The sequence below is a fragment of the Mustela erminea genome, chromosome 1 (assembly GCF_009829155.1).
Source record: "Mustela erminea isolate mMusErm1 chromosome 1, mMusErm1.Pri, whole genome shotgun sequence".
In the NCBI taxonomy this organism is placed as follows: domain Eukaryota; kingdom Metazoa; phylum Chordata; class Mammalia; order Carnivora; family Mustelidae; genus Mustela; species Mustela erminea.
The window spans coordinates 15,999,077-16,017,224 of NC_045614.1; the positions used below are offsets into that span (position 1 = coordinate 15,999,077).

An 18,148-nucleotide genomic window follows, 5' to 3' on the forward strand; every position below is an offset into this window, starting at 1 on the left:
CTACATGGCCCGGTAACTTGTCTCTTTCATTCAATAATGCATCTTTGCAGCAAGCTCTTTAAGAACGAAAGGGATTTGCTTTCATGCTACTGTCTTCTTTGATGTAAAAATAGCAACTTTCCAGTAAAGCAAATGACTTTTAGAAAGATTCTGTTTGAAATAATCTCCTAGAAATGTCAATGTTAACTTTAATTCTTAAGAGGAAAGAGAGATTTTGAAACAAAATAAGGGTGGAGGCTACTTAGAATTTAGTATTTTGGATAAATTAGAGAAAGGGCGCTCTAGTTATATATGGATAAAACATGACGTACCTGAAGGCTAAATTACTTTAAGTGTAGCATGTTAATGTGAGAGTCAAGGCTTCCATGGTGTCAGTTTAAATTAAGTATCTAGTGTCAGGGGTGGAGAGATCAGAAGACCTGGATTGGAATCCTGGCTTTGCCATCAACTGGCTGTTTATGACTTTAGGCAAGCTGTATCCAATCTCTGGGTCTCAGTGTCCTAATCTTTGAAGTGTGAGGATTGCAGTGGAAGTTGTCCAAGCTCCTAATGACCATCCATTCTGCAATTTGGGAAGGGCACTATTCTAGCAGGCTAGAGGTCCAGTGGTGAATTGCAAACCTTCTACCAACTTGCTTATGACCTTGAGCTAGACAGTCAGTTCTGTAGGGCCTCAGTTTGTTCACCTGTAAAATGAGCAGGCTGGACTAGAGTGTTCTCAAGATCCTTTCTACAGCTCACACTCGAAGACAGTGAGTCTCAAACTTCAGTGTGCCTAAAAATTTCTCCGGGGATCTTGTTAAAATGCAGATTTTGATTCAGCCAATTTGGGTGTGACTTGAGATTTGACATTTCAAGCAAGTTCTGGGGAGAGGCTGATGCTAGCCTGGAGACCACCTTTTGAATAGCAAAGTATTTAGATTTTGAACTTTCAGGAAACTTTGTTACAGACTTGGAAATGGGCAGAAAAGATTCCTGTGTGTCCCTTGGGTGGAGGGTTGGTCTGGTGATTATCTAGTGCTAGAGGAGTATGCACTTAAAAAAAAAAAAAAAGATTTTATTTCTTTGACAGAGAGAGAGCACAAGCAAGGGGAGCTTCAGCTGAGCAGGGAGCCTGATGTGGGGCTTGATCCCAGGACCCCCGGATCATGGCCTGAGCCAAAGGCAGACACTTAGCTGACTGAACCACCCGGGCTCTCCAGGAGTGTACACCTTTGCTTGTCCCCTGCTGTCCAGCTCTGCAAAAGCGTAAGTGAAAAAAGAAGTTAAAATGTAGAATATGGATGGTAATGGGCTGAATTTTGTTTGATAGAGATACAATTGATTTCAGCCCTGTAGAAAAAGATGGTTCTCAAACATTACTTTTTCTTGTCCTATAAGATATCAACCAGTTTTGCACAATTACCAAATTCATTTCAGTATTCCTGATTGCCCACATATATGAGTTCTTCAAAATCTCCTTTCAATGGACTTTACCTTTTTGAAAATCATACTTAACACCACTGGTCCTTTATAATTCATTCATTGACTCGTTCATGTGTAGCAAGAAACACTAGTGGGGAGGGAGGGAGAGGTTGGGTTGGGGGTCCATAAGCTTCTCAAAGAAGTGGTTGGTCCTGCTTTCCTGACTTCAGCCCATCTTCAGGTGAGAAAAGTACACTTTACCCCCAGTCATGGCCGGATAATTCCCTTCCCAGGGCTATAAAATCACGGAATATGATGGAAGAAGATCCTGAACCATGTTAAGGAATAAGAGGTCAAAAGACCTACCCACATCCGGCAGGCAGTTGTAGCTAAGCTGCGATTCAAATCCAGGCATCAAGACTCCCCCAGTGCTCTTTACTCTACCTGCCATCTAGTGTATTCTGGGGCCACTAAACTGATGTCTCTCACAGGTCTGCTGCACCTGGAATAACCTGACCCCCAGGTTTCTGGTTTTTGGTGAAGCCAGAGACAGGGCAGAGAACTGGGCCGGAGGGCGGGGCTCGGGGCCGGGAGGCGGTGCCTGGGAATGGGGGCGGAGCCCGAGGCCGTCATGCAGCTGCCTCCGCCCCACAGACTGCCGGGAGTCCGTCCCCGGCAGCGCTCCGCTTTCCTCGGCTCCGCCCCCGCCTGTCTGTGTCTGCGCCAGCCGCTACCGATAAAGTTGTTGTTCTGCCAACATGGCGGCGCCCATAGTGACTGTCCTGGCAGTGTTCGCCTAAAAGTGGAAACAGAGGCGTGAGGAGCCGCAGGCCGGAGCCTGTGAGCAGGTATACCCCAGTCCGGGGCTCAACGGGACGAGAGGCTTCTGGACTGGAGACCTCTGTCCCCGGATCGGGAGGTTCCGACTTGCTGGAGGCAGGAGGAGAAGGTGAGGGCTGAGTTCGCTGGTCCCCGGAACCCTGCAGTTTCTGACCTGGAAGTCTCTGAGATCCGGGTCTTCAGACTTGTGGAGCCAAAGACCCTGACTGTGGCTCTGGACCTTTTCCAATCCCAGAAGAATTCACATGTACACGTAGTTTTGTATTCAAGTTCCCTTCCTACTGCTCCTCTGCCCCAGTTAATCCCTGGATCTTTGCTTCCCTGGGCTGGGGGGTTTGGACTCAGTTAAAGGCCGTCCAGTGCATCTCTGTGGCCCAGAGATCCTTGCCACTGCATTAAAGTTCGCAACCCCTCAGAGATCACGTGGATTTACCACCTCATCCCAGAAGGAAGATGAGGTTCCCGATAGGATTTGCCTGAAGTCCCCCAAGGAATTAGCCTTTTTTTTTTTTTTTTTAAAGACTTTACTTATTTAACACAGAGAGATCACAAGCAGGTAGAGAGAAAGGGGGAAGCAGTCTCCCTGCTGAGCAGAGAGCCTGATGCTGGGCTGGATCCCAGGACCCTGAGATCATGAGCTGAGCCACGCAGGCGACCCGGAATTAGTCTTTGCAAAAGCCAAGATTGTATTTTTTGCTAAAAATTTGTTTTCTTTAAGATGCACTTTCCCTAATCCATTCTTGCGCATTTTCTTTTGGGTGCACACAGATACCCTCATGTTCTTCTTCCTTGTGTTCTCTTTATTTGCCTGTCTCCTACTCTTCTCATACGTTTCTCTGCCCATATATGATTGTCATTTCAGGTCCAGTTCTCAGGCTTGTCCCATTCTAACCACATGTCGCTGCCTCCATCATTCTCAGAAAACCTAAACTTGAGCCCCAAGTGAGGGTGAGGTCAGGACTGACTATCCAAAAAGGAGTGAAGTAGTGGGGATTGATGCTTTGGAAAGATGTGGAAGAAAAGACAAGATTCCAAGCCTCTAGGCAAGGAACTAGATGAGACAGAGCTAAGGAAGAAAAGGGCCAAGTTGATTCTAAATAGAAGACATGAGCCACACCTTTCACATTGCTGGAATGGTCATAGTTCTCTAATAAAATGGCTGTATCTGTTGTCAGGAAGAAGCCAGGGATCGGGGCTTTGATGGTGGAATGTCCAAGAGCAGGGCCTGGAAAGTAAAGGAAGGGAACAGGTCTGATGCATCAGGAAGTTCTGTAGTATATTGTCGAGATACATTGAACGAACCTTTTAGAATTTCTAAAAGAAAGTGAGTTTTATTCAAGGCCAAGTTAGGATAGCTGCTGGGGTACACAGTCTTCACAAAGAAGAGAGTGCTCTGTGAAGGAACATTTGGTGTAGGGTTATATAAGCTCCAGCAAAGGAACATTTGGTGTAGGATTGTATTTTTTTTTTTTACATAAAAAGTTACATATCATTAGACAAAGGACATTTCAGAAAGTTGCAGTCCTTAAACTTCTAGTTTATGCAGGGCTGTATGCCTTTAATCTTATGGGAACAAGGGAAGTTTTCTCCTTTTTTTTTTTTTTTTTTAATAATCTTTGTTTGGAATGTTACTTTTTGGTTATTTCATAAATGCAGCAGATGGGCAGTGTGCAGCCCATACTTGGAGGTTTTGCGTAATCATTTTGATTTTGGTAAATGTTAAAGTATAGCTTCCCAGGGAGCCCAGGAGCAGGAGCCATAAATATTAAAAATTGAAAATTTCCTTTTTCTAAATCAATATTGTAGCCCTGCATACACTTTATGCTGTGTCCCTCTGAGTCTTGGGGATCCCCATTTGGGTGTAGACACGTTATTACCACATTGCTCCCCAGAGAGGTGGAATCCATTTACATTCTCAGGTGTTGAGATGCCTTCTGACAGTTGAGCCTCGGGACAGGCCAGCATGTGCTTGGAGCTCCTCTGAAGCCTGGATGATGGGGCAGGAAGCTGGCTAGATAGACCCTGGGCCGGGCCTATGGGGGAAGGAGACAGGGAGCCTGTGGCAGGGGCTGGCCCAGCTGGTAGTCTCCCCTTGTTCCTGTGGGAGTTTTGTGTCTTTGGCATTTGGAAACACTGGGTGCCTTTATATTTTCCATTAAAGAGTGTGTGCTTAGCTCAGCTGAAGTTCTGTGGTGTAGTTTTCAGGGAAGGAAGTCATGAGAAGGATAAGAAGAAAGCAGGTGCATGTTCAGGGAACACTAGACTAAACGGGAGAACAAACTCACACGAGAGGGTCCCGGGCAGCTCCTAAGTGTGTGCTTTCTGTCCTCTTTTTCAGGATCTCCCCACCTTCTGCAGAATGGCTTCTGCTTGGCGGAGACTGGGCTTTTACGTCTCTTTTCTGAAAAGCCAGCTAGAAGGTCAGCCAGGGATCGTCAGCAGGGGAAGGAGAGTGATTCTGGGATGCACCAGAGATATATACAGTGCCACTGGAGAGTGGACGAAAGAGTACACACTGCAGACAAGAAAGGAAGTCGAGAAATGGTGGCATCACCGAATAAAAGAACAGGCCTCCAAAATTTCAGAAGCTGATGTGAGTATTCTGAGGAGTTTTGAGAGGGTAGAGAAGAAGGGATAAGGACTTGGACTCTGGGGTCAGATTTCCCAAGTTCAAATAAGTTATTAAGTATGTGACCTTGAACTGAATGATTGACTGTGTGCTTCAGTTTTGTTATCTATTATGGACAGTGCTAATACTAGTGCTTCCTAGGATGTTTTTGAGCGGTACATGAGATCAGACAAGGATAGTGGTTAGAAGGGTTTCACCCCATTGGGCGTTCTGGAACAGCATTTACTGGGGAGAGTCATCAGGACTCATCCGGCAGGGATGGGGTCCTTCCTGGTCCATGGCATGGTAGGGCAGCACACAGGGATCTGGTGGGGTCACATGTAAAGCTCCAGGAGTGGCACCTGGACCCCTCACCTGTGGAACTTTGAATCTGCATATTCTGAGAAGCACCTGCCTCTTCCCTGGCATAGACCTTGGTCTCAAACCTGGTTCTGCCACCTCAGCATCATGGTTTGGGAAGTACCAGCCCTTCCCTTGTGTGATCTGGGCCTGGGAGCCAGCCTTGCAGTGGCAGTTGTGTGAGTTAGTGAACTGTTGGCTTCTGCTTGGGATGCATCAGCTTAGTTCTCTACTTAGAATTATCTTCAATATTTGGTTGTACCCAGTTTCCATGAGGCACCATATTGGATGCTGGTTCCTTCTCTAGGAGTCCAGTCTGTCAGGGATTGGTCTTGGGTGTGGTAGCCCTAACTTCTTGATGTTGGTCAAAGTAACAAATGGGAGATGTGATTCGTTGCATGAAATGTTGACTCTGATCAGAGCCAAGCACTAGAAGATAGTTTACTCTTAAATTCTATCCTCCCTTTGTAATAGTTGCCAAATAATACAGACCTTCTACAGTTAATCGAAGAGATGAGGTCAAAGGCAAGCAGTTGAGTTAACATAACTGCAAGAGACCGCCTTTCCCTAGACTCGGCCATTTCCCATCTCCCACTTCTTGCTCTTTTCAGACTCATTCCTTCTGTGAGATGGATCACAGAAGACTGCTGGGGCAGTTGTTTGTGTTAAAGTGAAGAGGATGTTTTTGGGAATGGGTTAGGGAGACACTCTGGTCTTGAGAGGTGTGATGGATAACAAATGGAATGATAGAAAGGACGGTTGGAATAGGATGCGTGATTGTACCATGAGAGCCTGACGCAGGGCGTGAAGAGCCTTCATGTGAACCTGACCAGACTCAGGTAGCCGAATGCATTTTGGAAACAAACTAGGGAGCAGTTTCATTATGAACGAGGAGAGTCAAAAGTAGCTTTTCTTCTGTTCCTTTGTCTTTTTGGTTTAGATTATAAGTTAGTAGCTTCTACACATCTTGAAGTTACAGCTTACTGATTTTTGTGGCATCTCATTCTTCTTAAGTATATGGTTTTTTAAAACAATTAAACGGATCAAGGGGCACCTGGATGGGTCAGTCAGCTGGGCCTCTGGCTCTTGGTTTTGGCTCAGATCGTGATCTCGGGTTGTGAGAGCGAACCCCACGTTGGGCTTTGCGTGCAGTGTAGTCTGCTTGGGATTCTTTCTCTCCCCCTGTCCCTCCCCCAGCTCATGCACATGCACACTCTAAATAAATAAATAAATACATAATAAATTCTTTTAGAAAATTAAATGGATCAACATAAATTGTGTATCAGTAATTAGGGAAGTAGCTGGAGGGATATTGAGGGCGATCTCCTGGGAGCAGCCTCTCAGGGTCTGTTCTGGGGAATGGTGAGGTGGAGAAGATTGTGTATGTCCAGTCAGGAACCAGGGCCATAGGGTGGGCTCGGCCTCAAGACCGCAGTGTGCTCGCGGCCACGTCCCGTAACCTCCTTGATCCTCAGATTCTTTGCGTTGTTTATCTCACAGAATTGTTTCGAGAATCGGATGAGAAAATGTGGCTGAACACATTTTACAAACCGAAATGTTACATCAGTAAAAGATCCAGGAGGATGAACGTGTGGAGTATCTTTGTCAGGAACTAAGGAGACAACTAGATGTCCGTGGACTTTGAAGCCTTTATCATTGACCTCACTCTGGTATTAGATCTATTTAAAATCCACCCAGATGAGTATCCAGGAGTTGAATGTCTTGCCATGATCACCTTAATCATCATTTTTTAAAAGATTTATTTATTTATTTGACACAGAGAGAGAGAGAGAGATCACAAGTAGGCAGAGAGGCAGGCAGAGAGAGGTTGGGGGGGGGGGCAAGCAGGCTCCCCGAGGAGCAGAGAGCCCGATGCGGGGCTTGATCCCAGGACCCTGAGATCATGACCTGAGCCAAAGGCAGAGGCTTAACCCACTGAGCCACCCAGACACCCCCTTAATCATCATTACTGAACGAAGTTCCATTTAAAGAGCATTTTACTATATATGTCGGTACTATCTTCCGTGTATTACCTCATTTAATCCTGAAACAACCCTGGGGATATGGGGGGAGTAAGAAAACAGAGGCTCAGAGGGAGGTTTGGTTATTTATGGGGATACGTGCCTGGGACCTTCTGTTGCTCACCTTTGATTTATAGATTCTGAGCTCAGAAAGGCAGGAATTTGTCCAAGGTCCCACAGCTGGTGGCAAGGCGTGGGCCAGAACTAGGGCTCCAGGCTCCCTCTGTCTGTCCCCTCTAAGTCTACGACAGCTTTGGAACGTGATCTATAAAGAGGCAAGAGTTATCTTTCTCCTGACGTCAGAAGCTGGGAAAAACAATAGGTCCCACTTATAAAAACCATCCTCTTCCCATCGCTTACAATCTTAATTTCTTTCAAAGGCTTACATTCTTATACTTTTATATAATTATGAAAATTTCCCCTTCAATCAGATTCCTGCTCAGTTTTACCATAAACCCCCATAATTCCTTCTTGCCATCCGCAGAGGATAGAACTCATTTCATTATCACGGAGGGAAATGAACTTAATTCACACAGAAAAGCAAAAAGCAGGGACATGAAGCAAGCAGAATACCTCTTCTGCAATAAACAAAAACAGTCATGAATATTAAAGACTTTGGCCAGCAGGGCTTTCCTGTATATCTTCTGTAAGCTCCATTTTGGAGTTTGGCTTAGTTAGTGTGTAAAGAATCACTCAGTTGTGCTATACGTTAAATCTTTGTTGGACATAACTACCAGAAAGAGAGTCATGAAGAAGCTGTATGTGGAAAATGTTTGCAGTAAGATCAGTTGTTAAATAAACATGATATAAAAAAAATAGATCTGTCACTCTTAACCGAAACAAATTGATTATAATAAATGGGCTTCATGTAAAGACTTAAAATGAAAAACGAGAAATGGTTTATATCAAGGATTTTTTTCCAGATCCTTAAGACTCCTGTAATGGGTATTTCCCCACGTCCCTAAAAATGCCCCAAGAAAAGGCAATAGACCCAGTCCATTACGAGAAGGAGTGAGGCTCAGACGGAATAGACAGTTTGCTTGCTTCTGATTCTCTATACGGAGTGACAGAGTAAGGTCTTGTGCCTACTTTGAGGGACCAGTTTACAAGCACTAGTTTACAAGGACTAGTTTACAAGTCACTTCCCTTCTTAAAGACAGCAAGTCCTGAGTCACCACCGACTCCACACCTCAGGGCCAGTCTCCTGAGGTTTTCCAAGGGTTACGAGTCTGTAGTTTCCAGTTAAAACGTGTGATCACTAGTGGATGCTTTCCATCCGTTTATGTAAATCAGCTGCAGTTGTTACTTGAGCATTATGTGATTTTCCCGTTTGTGTCTTTTCCAAACTCCTGTGTATTCCCTTCTCCCTTTTCTTCCTTTAGGCAACTTCACTTAACCCCTCATCGGTAATTTCTGGAGGTTGGGCAGTGCAGAGAACATTCTAGTCTGTTTTGCCATATGTTAGTGGCCCTGTTAAAGGTTTGTTTAACTTCTTTGCTGAAGGAACTTTAAAGCAAGGAGCCAAATGAGATTTGGAAAGAATCTGACTTCTGGTGTCTTCTGCTCCCCTGATTGTAATTGGCCACGACAATGATCAGTCATGCAGATACTTAGCAAAACATATATCTCCCCCTCCATACACGAAGGAATGGTCATGAATATTCTGTTTTGCGTTTGTTTCCATTACTTTGGGGGAAGCAAAACCTGAAGGAACTCTAGCAGTGACGCAGGAAGGGAAAAAGGGCAGAGAGGAAAACGAAGGCAGAAATCAATGAAAGAGTGTTAATATCAGAAGGTCCCGACCTCAGAGACCAGCAGTTACCTCTTCTTTTCTTCAGAAAGCCCTGCATGAGAGGATAAAAGGCTAGGTAGGAGGAGTGCTCCTGTCACCTGGACAGGATTTGTGTAGCTAGGAAAAAAAATGCCCTTTGGCTCTAAGTACTCTGTGGGGCTGGGTATTTAACTCCCGAAGTGAGGAGGTGGGGGGGCCGGGAGAGGGAGATGATGAAACCCAGCCCTTGCCCTTGAACCACAGATCCCTAATTAGCAATCAGTTAAATGACTACCGTGACGCCTTTGGAGCCTTCTTTCCTCGGGCGGTGCAGAAACCCAAAGTCAGCCATCCGGGAAGGACTCCCTGCCCTACATTCATTCCGTTTGGAAGCGGGTACCGTTTTTTCTGTTTCTTGTAATGCAGCTGTGTCTTTGGCAGCTGGAAGGTTCTCTAACCCTGGCGTGAGGCTGTCTGTAGATCGCCCCTGGGAAACAACAAACTTCTCGCCTCATTGGCTCTGATTTTCTCATTACTTTCCCATTTCAACTTTGGCTGTTGAAAGATAAGCTCACAGTGATAGAGTTTTAGAATGTGAGTGAGGTCCGGAGCCGACGACCAAGAAAGAATCCTTGAGACATCTTTGGTGTCTTTGGTGGTTTATCAAAGCCCGGGGCCAGGACCCATGGGCAGAAAGAGCTGCTGCCACGTGATCCCGAGGACTGGCTAGTTATATACCCAGGAGCTGGAGACGTGAGGACAAAGGGCGTGTTCAGAAGGACTGTCATATGGTAAAGAAGACTCGCAGGATAACAGAGATTTAGTTATCAAGCCAGGCTGTTTTTCCCTCTAACGAGGTACCAGCATGAAGACAGCTGGGAGTTTCCTGGTGGAATGTCACATTCCTCCTATCACGGGTCCTTGTCCTTGTCCTTGTGGATGAGCTTTAGGTTTAGAAGAAATTCAACTTTATTTACATTTCCTCCTGCCTTAGGCTCCCTCAATTTTATGGTAGGGAGGGCAATGTTAGGGTTTTAGGGACTGAGTGATGGTCTCTGGGAGTTAGGCTATTGGTAGGAACGCTCCTTCCTCGTCAACGGAGGGAGACTCAGGTTTTAGAGGGTTGTGATCTTTACAAGTTAACTCTTTGTTTTTCCTTTAGGGCAGCCAGGAGTGCCTGAGGAATGTCATATCTATCCCATGGGTGGGGAGGGGCTATGGAGTGTTAGCTTCTGCTGTGTCCTCTGGTTGCCTTCTGTTCCCCCATCAACAGTACAGCAGAGAAGCCCAGCACCCAGACTGGTGCCTGGGGATCCCGCTCCTTCTGCTAAGTCCAAGTCTGAATGCAGCTCCAGGGGACTTAGAGATGTCACATCTGTGTGATTCAACTGTCGTGTCCTTGAATTATACAGATCTATGTGTTAGAGCTTCATTTAGAAAAACACAGTTCTTTAAGACCTAAATAGAAAACTGTCTTAACAGAGAAGCTTTTAAAAGGGGGGGAAAAAAACACATTAAAAATATATATGGGCGATTAGCACTCTGAGGTTGTTTGGCATTCTTTTGGACATTCTTCAGCTTAAACAGGTTTTTTGTTTTTTTTTTTGGTTTGTTTGTTTGTTTTTTAAGATTTTATTTATTTGACAGAGATCACAAGTAGGCAGAGAGGCAGGCAGAGAGAGAGGAAGGGAAGCAGGCTCCCTGCTGAGCAGAGAGCCTGATGTGGGGCTCGATCCCAGGACCTTGTGATCATGACCTGAACTGAAGGCAGAGGCTTTAACCCACTGAGCCACCCAGGCGCCACATTCTTCAGCTTAAAGCAGGGCTTTGAATTTTGGTTTTTAACACTTTTGTCAATTCACATTATAGGAGTAGCTTTTTTTTTTAAGATTTTTTTAAAATTTACTTGAGAGAGAGAGTGAGTAGAAGAGAGAACATGAGACAAGGGAGGGTCAGAGGGAGAAGCAGGCTCCCTGCCGAGCTGGGAGCCCGATGCAGGACTCGATCCTAGGACCCTGGGATCATGACCTGAACTGAAGGCAGTTTCTTAACCTACTGAGCCATGCAGGTGCCCTTTTTTTTTTTTTTTAAAGGAAACTTCTAAAAATGTTAAACTATTACCTTGAGTACAGCACCAACGTTTTATGTGCATATAGGGCCCCAGTAAATGCTTAAGAAATGCTCATTGTCATCCTTTGTCAATTCTTTCCCAGAAATCAAAACCCAAGTTCTACGTACTGTCCATGTTCCCATATCCTTCCGGCAAGTTGCACATGGGCCACGTGCGTGTGTACACCATCAGCGACACCATCGCACGCTTCCAGAAGATGAGAGGGATGCAGGTAAGGAACCATGGTTGCTGGAATAGACCCCCCGCCCCCCCACCTGCTACCCACCCCCCACCTAGGGATGCAAGAATGTCGTTAATGTGGTTAAGACAAATGAAGAGAACCGATTTGGGTTCAAAGTAGGACAGTTTTGACGATAAACATGAAAAGCCCCGTGTTTCCTTTTACGAACTGGAAGAGCTAATAAAGTGTCTGGATGAATGGTGGGGAGGAGAGTGGGGCATGATGGGGAGGGACTGCTGTGTGTTTGGTGTTGTGCTGGGGATGGAGGTGGGGTGGGGATGGGGTCAGTTACAGCTACCAATGTTGGTAACACGGGCCATCTTCCCAGGACGAGCTCACAGTTGGGTAGGCGTGAAACACACAATCGATGGTCATCGTGTTGGGGCGTGAATCCTACAGTACAGATGTGCATCAAATGCTTTGAGAGGGAAGTGGGGTTTCAAGAGAATTTTCTCTTTCTATTTGATATTTTCTGTATTCCTTAATGAGCATGGATTTTTTTTTATAATGGAGAAATTAAAAATTTTTTGAGGGAAAAAAAATAATCTTGGGAGTAACAACTCAGGCATTTGGGGAAAGGCTCCACTAAAGGAGCATCTGACGCGGGTCTTGAAGGACAAGGTGAAATTTACCGGAACAGGAAGAGAAAGACCCTTCTATAGCCACTGTGGGCCAGTGCCCTTCACTCCAGTGCCAGTTACCCCTTTAAGCTTGCCCTTTACTCTTTAGCAGTGTATCATCTGTAAAATGAGGTGGGAATGCTCACGGTACCATCTTCTTTAACCACTTACAGAGCGGCAGGATGGAAGAAGGTTTGAGAACATGGGTTGCTGAACCCGATTGTCCAGGACTCAAATGCCCACTCTTAACATGTACTAGCTATGTGACCTTTAACTAGTTAACTTAACCTCTCAAAACCTAGTTTTCCCTCATCTGTAAAATGGGTATAAAGCAGCACCCGCCCATTGAGACCTGCTACAAGAATCAAAGAGGACCGTGATGAAGTATTTGGCACATACCTGGCACATAGTACGTAACCAGTAAATACTACTCACAGCAGCTCCCGAGAGATGTGCACATCTCTGTCCAACTCTGAGTTCATCAGTCCCCCCAGGAGCTTAAAATCCAGCCATGGTGGGACATCCATACCATGGATGTCAGCAAACGCTACAACTCTGGGTTCTTTTCCTCCCAGAGAGGCAATGGTTAAAACATTCGCTGGTACTCCCGCTGGCTGTTCCTGTTATTAACCTGGTAGGGCCCATACAGACGACATCTGCCACCTCCTAGTTCTTTGTAAAGATTTTCTTTTAGAGACGTAAGTGCATCTGTTGTCACAATTGGTTTGAAAATTTATGCTGAACTGACATTGGCAAGAAGTATTCCTAAAAAGGAAGGCAAGTTATAATGGCTCTGTGTCACTAGAAGAGTTAATAACTTTATACTACCAAATGCAGAAATTTGTGTTCTGCTTTAATAGTCAAAGGTATTTGTCTTCCTGGTTTATGTCGAATGTTATTTTCCCCAGACATTGCTTTCCGTCATTGCTGCGATGTTTATTAGAAAGAGAAGGCGCGGAGTGAATTGGCTCTTTGCCTAGAGTATAATTCTTTGTCTTACTATGTTTCTTCGACTAGATTTATCTTCCGGTTTTTTACTTACGCCAACTTATTTTGGACAGTTAGGGAGTGCAGGCAAATTGATGAAGATTAAGCTTTTATAGCAAAATTGTGCATTTATGAGAAGGTGCAGGTGGTTGAGGGCGTGTGGGTGGGATCCTGATTCCCTTGGATGGGATGTAATGTTCTAGAGGAAACTCAAGGCAGAGCTCCAGGCCCCGAGCTACTCAGGCCCAGGAGACAAAATGGAGACTCCTAGAGTAACTGAAGTCCAAGGTCAGGCTGGACCCAGGAGTTGCATGACCTAGTTTTTTTTTTCTTTTTAAAGATTTTATTTATTTATTTGACAGAGAGAGATCACAAGTAGGCAGAGAGGCAGGCAGAGAGAGAGGAGGAAGCAAGCTCCCTGCTGAGCAGAGAGCCCGATGTGGGACTCGATCCCAGGACCCTGAGATCATGACCTGAGCCAAAGGCAGCAGCTTAACCCACTGAGCCACCCAGGCGCCCCGCATGACCTAGTTTTGAACCGCATTCTGCCACCTTCTTGCTGAAAGACACCCCGCACAAGTCATTTCATGGCTTTGAATCACCACTTTCCTCATATTTAAAATAGGGATAACAGTAATTCTTGCCTCGTGGGGCTGTTGTGTGGGTTCAGTGAGATAGTACATGTGTGTTTGGGGTAATAACCCTTAATAAGTGATAGCTGCCATTATTATTTGCATTGAATTGGTTTACTCTGGGAGGTCGGCCACTATCAGTTAATAAACGAATCCCACTCTTCGGCCTGAAGCACGCTGTGTGAACTTACCTCCTCAGAAGCAGCTCAATTGTAAAACATTGCCTGTAATTTATATTATCTAGCCTATGACCTGGTGGGTTGCCCGAAGCCACCACTCTCTGTTGTCTGTTTTATGGTGTCGAGTCCGTGTGGTCAACAGGCACCTAGAGTTCTCTTTGTTTCTAAGTTTCAGTTGTTCTGTTTAAGATGATGCACTGTCTTTTGGGGTATTCTCCAGGTTCTGCTGAAATTAATTGTTGTTAATTTTCACAAGCCATATTTAAGTCAGTTCATCCCCTGTATAACTCCATGATATGGCAAAAGGGAAACAGAAATTTCAGTGTGATTGTCAATAAAATCAAAGCCTTTTGAGCTTACTCTTGTGTTCAAATCCATTCCCAATGTCAGGACTGGTCCCAGAGGTAGAGCGGGGTTGGATTCAGGTCAGGTTCAATGGCTCTCACTATAAGAAGGAAGGAATATCTAATCTGGAGTAACAGTGGGGTCTGACATGTGTATTCATTCATTCATTCATTCATTCAATATATAGTCATTGGTATCAGCTTTATTCTAACACTGGGATTTATATTGTATTAAATGGAAATACTAGAGTCTTAGGTTCAAAAATCAGTCAGTAGGCCTAAGAAAAATTCAGCAAGCTTTGGATTTTTCTAGAACTTCTTAATTTGTTGACTGGTTTGCTTTGTTCTTGAGTGGAGATGCGTGAAATAATTCTAAGTTACGCAAAGAACAGTATGGGAAGTAAAAGAGTGAGCCTTGGAGCAATTCTGCTCTCTTCAAGGCTCTCAGTGACCTGGGGGTGGATGCGCCTCTGTCCTCAACTTTCTCAACCTCAGCAACATGAAATATGGTAGACCAGTTCCTCCTCCTTAAAACACTCTGCTCTCAGTGAGACCCCCCTCTCCAGGCACTTCTGCATCTTGGCTTCTCCCAGTTTACTCCACAAACTTTCCCTGCCCCACTCCATCTTTGCATACTCTTTTATCAGATTGAGAAAGTTGCCCTGTATTCCTACTTTGCTTAGAGTTTTTCTCATGAATTGGTGTTGATTTTGGTGAAATGCCTTTTCTGCATCTGTTGAGATGGAATGAAGTTTTTCTCTTTTATTCTGTTGATGTGATATGTTAATGGATTTTTTAAAAAATTTTAAACCAACATTGTGTTTCTGAGACAAATTTCATTTGGTCATGATGTACTTTTTTTTTTTAATGCATGAATTGCTGTATATAATTTGTTAATCTCTCTACATGCATGGGAGATACTGCTCTGAAATTTTCTTTTCTTTAACGTCTTTGTCTGGTTTTGCAGTCAGGATGATGCTGGCCTCATAAAACGAACTAGAAGGTGTTCCCTTCTATTTTCTGAAAGCATTGTGTATTATTGGTATTATTTCTTCCTTATGTTTAATACCATTCACCATTCTGGGACTGCCATTTTGTTTGTGGGAAGTTTTAAAAGGACAGAGTCTATCTCTTTAATGCTATAGGGCTATTTAGATATTCTGTTTTCTTCCGTGTCAGTTTTAAGTTGTATTTTTCAAGGAATTTCTCTACTTTACCTCCAGTTCTGTGCTGGACTGCCTTCTCTTTTTTTCCCCTGTCTACTTTTCCTGGGAACTCTCATTTATCCCCTTTAGTTTAAACAGGATACTTTAAAAAATTATGGAACATTTCCAACAGAGAAGTCCAGAGAGCATTATTATAACTACCCAGATCTGTATCCTGTTAGAAGATGCCAGGGGGGCTCCTGGGTGGCTCAAATCGTTAAGCATCTGCCTTCAACTCAGGTCATGATTCCAAGGTCCTGGGATCAAGCCCTGCATTGGGCTCCCTGCTCAGTGGGGTGCCTGCTTCTCCCTCTCTCACTCCCCTGCACCCTTTTGTTCTCTCTGTCTCTGTCTGTCTCTCCAAAGAATAAATAAAATCTTAAAAAAAAAAAAAAGATACCACCATGTAATCCCATTAGTCTCAACTCTTGTTTTTTCCCTTTTTTATGTTGCAGAGAAGAGTTCAGTTCCAATCCTTGAAGTCAAAGTGACCATTATTCAGGAATTACTCTATGTCCTTTGCCTTCATGTTTTCATGCTTTTACTCTATTGTTTAGGGATACATACACACTTATATGTAGTATTGTGTTTTAAATTTTATATAAAACATATTTTGGTATTCCGCATATTTTTTCACTCAGTATTTTCCATCAAAGGTTATCCTGACCATGTCTCTCTCTAGAGTTATTTCATCCATTATAAGTACTTTTATAATTATGCCAATAGTTAATTATTCATTTTTGCCTGGATAGTTTTAGGTTGTTTCAGATTTTTGCTCCAATGCATGTCCTTGTACTCGATTGATTAGCCTGTGGGAGAAGTGATGTTGCTGGGTCATAGAGTATACATAGCTCAGTGTTACTACATCTTTCTAAATTGCTTTTCAAGGGCAATTATTACTTCCACCAGCAATGAATGACTTTTGTAACTGCTCTACATCCTTGACAGCACTTAGTAAGGTTAGTCTTTTTAGTCTGTGCTAATTTGTCATATGGGAAATGGTATCCAGTTGTGTTTTTAATTTACATTTTCCTGAGTAATATTCTCGTGAAGCTGAGATATTTTCATATGTTTGTTGCCTATTTAATTTTCTTCTTTGTTTGCTTTGTTCACATTATTTGCCAAGTTTCTCTTGGGTTGTTTGTCTTTTTCATATTGCTCTATAGAATTCCTTACACAGTCTGGATTACTGATTCTGTGTTGGTTAAGTGCAATGCAAATGTCTTCTGCCGGCCTGGGGTTTGTCCTTGAATTTGGTGAGCCCAGCCAGACCACAGATATTGTAATTTGGGTTTGAGAATGGATGAGCATGATGAATTGGAAAGTTCAGGGTTGCTTTTACTTTGGTTTCCTCTTAGAGCGACAAATAAGTTGTGCAAAGGAGAGAAAAGAGACAAGAGGACAGGTGGATCATTGTGGCCCTCCACACCTGAAGCCGGTCATGGAGATGGTCCTGAAAGTCATGATCATCACAGCTCTCTTGGGGAAAGCTAATGTCATGAAGAGCTGACCAGCCACGGACATACAGCTTAGATGTGGCCTTTATAAGTGGAGAGGCAGGTGGTTTGGGGTGATGAATTGATCAGGAAATAGGGGCTTTAGTCAGTGGGAGTGGTGGTACCTGCCTGACCTACCTCACAGATTTGTGGCAGGGTTCCTGTGAGGTCATCAGTGAGAAAAACTGTAACACAATTTCCCAGTGTAACCCAATTAATAGTAGCAATAATAAAGAAGTCCTGATATTTGGATGTTGAAGCAGGGGCCTCTTGAAGCCAGAGATCAGTTATTCTCTTTCAAGAGTCAGAAAAGGCTGCCCTGCCGATTGGCTTCTTCTGAAACTCATACAATATCTGATGACATATTTAAAGCTTGGCACATAGGGTGATTTTGATGTGTCTTCGTATGTTATATGCACCAAGGATCGGAAAATACAATAACCCACTTTACACCCTGGCTGGTCTCCCTGGCACCCTCTGGGCCAGAAACAGGATGATGACAGCATCAGGGTGGCCAGTCCCCCTCATAGGGTTGGGCTTGGACTCATGTGTCTCAGGCCAAATGCACTGCTCAGTTGGGTTTTCTGCTTCAACCTTTTTGCTATTTGCTGTGGAGGAGGAAGTAAATTGAGGCTCTGTGAGTGGCTGCTGTGTGATCATAACGTGATTACCCCTAAATATCAGGAAGCGAGAGGAGCTCTTAGCAAGTGGATGAGAATACATGTTTCATCAATTTTTAGCCGGCCAGCCAGTCAACAAGTGTGTATGAAGTGCCCAGAGGGCACATAGCGTGGCATTTCGTTTTCAAATTTTTGACACTCTGCAGCTTCTGGAAGTAGAGAGTGGATTTCCACAGCTTATCCTCTCCTGTATCATTTGAAGGGAAGAATGAATTGCTGGTCCAGTGTCTTGATTAGAAACTGGCTGATTTATCTGCTTATCCTGTCTCTCCACCTTCCCAGGGGAGATCTTCTGTTTTGGGCCGTGATATTGTCATTTGGGTTCTCTAGTCTGAAATCGTTGCTTGATTTGGATCCTCAGTCTATAATAATGGCGGGTTATTACACTTGCTAAACAAAATTCAATGTTTTATTTCTCATTTCTTGGAAATAAAGCGTTGAATCTACTCCAGAGAAACCATGATGCTCTCCGAAAATAGTTTTTTGAGAAGCAGTAACCATGGTTGCTCTCGGTTAGAAGCTGCATTGGTTTCAACTCTAAACTTTTGTTTCATCGTGAAAAGGAGAGAAAGCTGGTCATTCCTAGGAAATAGGTTGGCTCTTCTGTAGCAGTAATTGTGCTATTTCTCTTGCCATCAGGAAGGCAGACG

At 44.1% G+C, this 18,148-nt stretch overlaps 1 protein-coding gene across 3 annotated transcripts in view; it reads left to right on the forward strand.

Annotated features, from left to right (window-relative positions):
• Positions 1-2,093: 2,093 nt before the first annotated feature.
• Positions 2,094-18,148, forward strand: part of LARS2 (leucyl-tRNA synthetase 2, mitochondrial) — a 151,523-nt gene continuing 135,468 nt past the window's right edge. For 2 of the 3 annotated variants that reach the window (XM_032317359.1, XM_032317375.1), the window contains exons 1-3: positions 2,094-2,252; positions 4,583-4,837; positions 11,218-11,346. In XM_032317359.1, coding sequence (XP_032173250.1) covers positions 4,604-4,837; positions 11,218-11,346 — 363 coding nt within the window. In that variant the 5' untranslated portion in view covers positions 2,094-2,252; positions 4,583-4,603. Of the gene's footprint in view, positions 2,354-4,582; positions 4,838-11,217; positions 11,347-18,148 lie in introns of all 3 variants that reach the window. The other variant, XM_032317367.1, reaches the window with a different exon arrangement.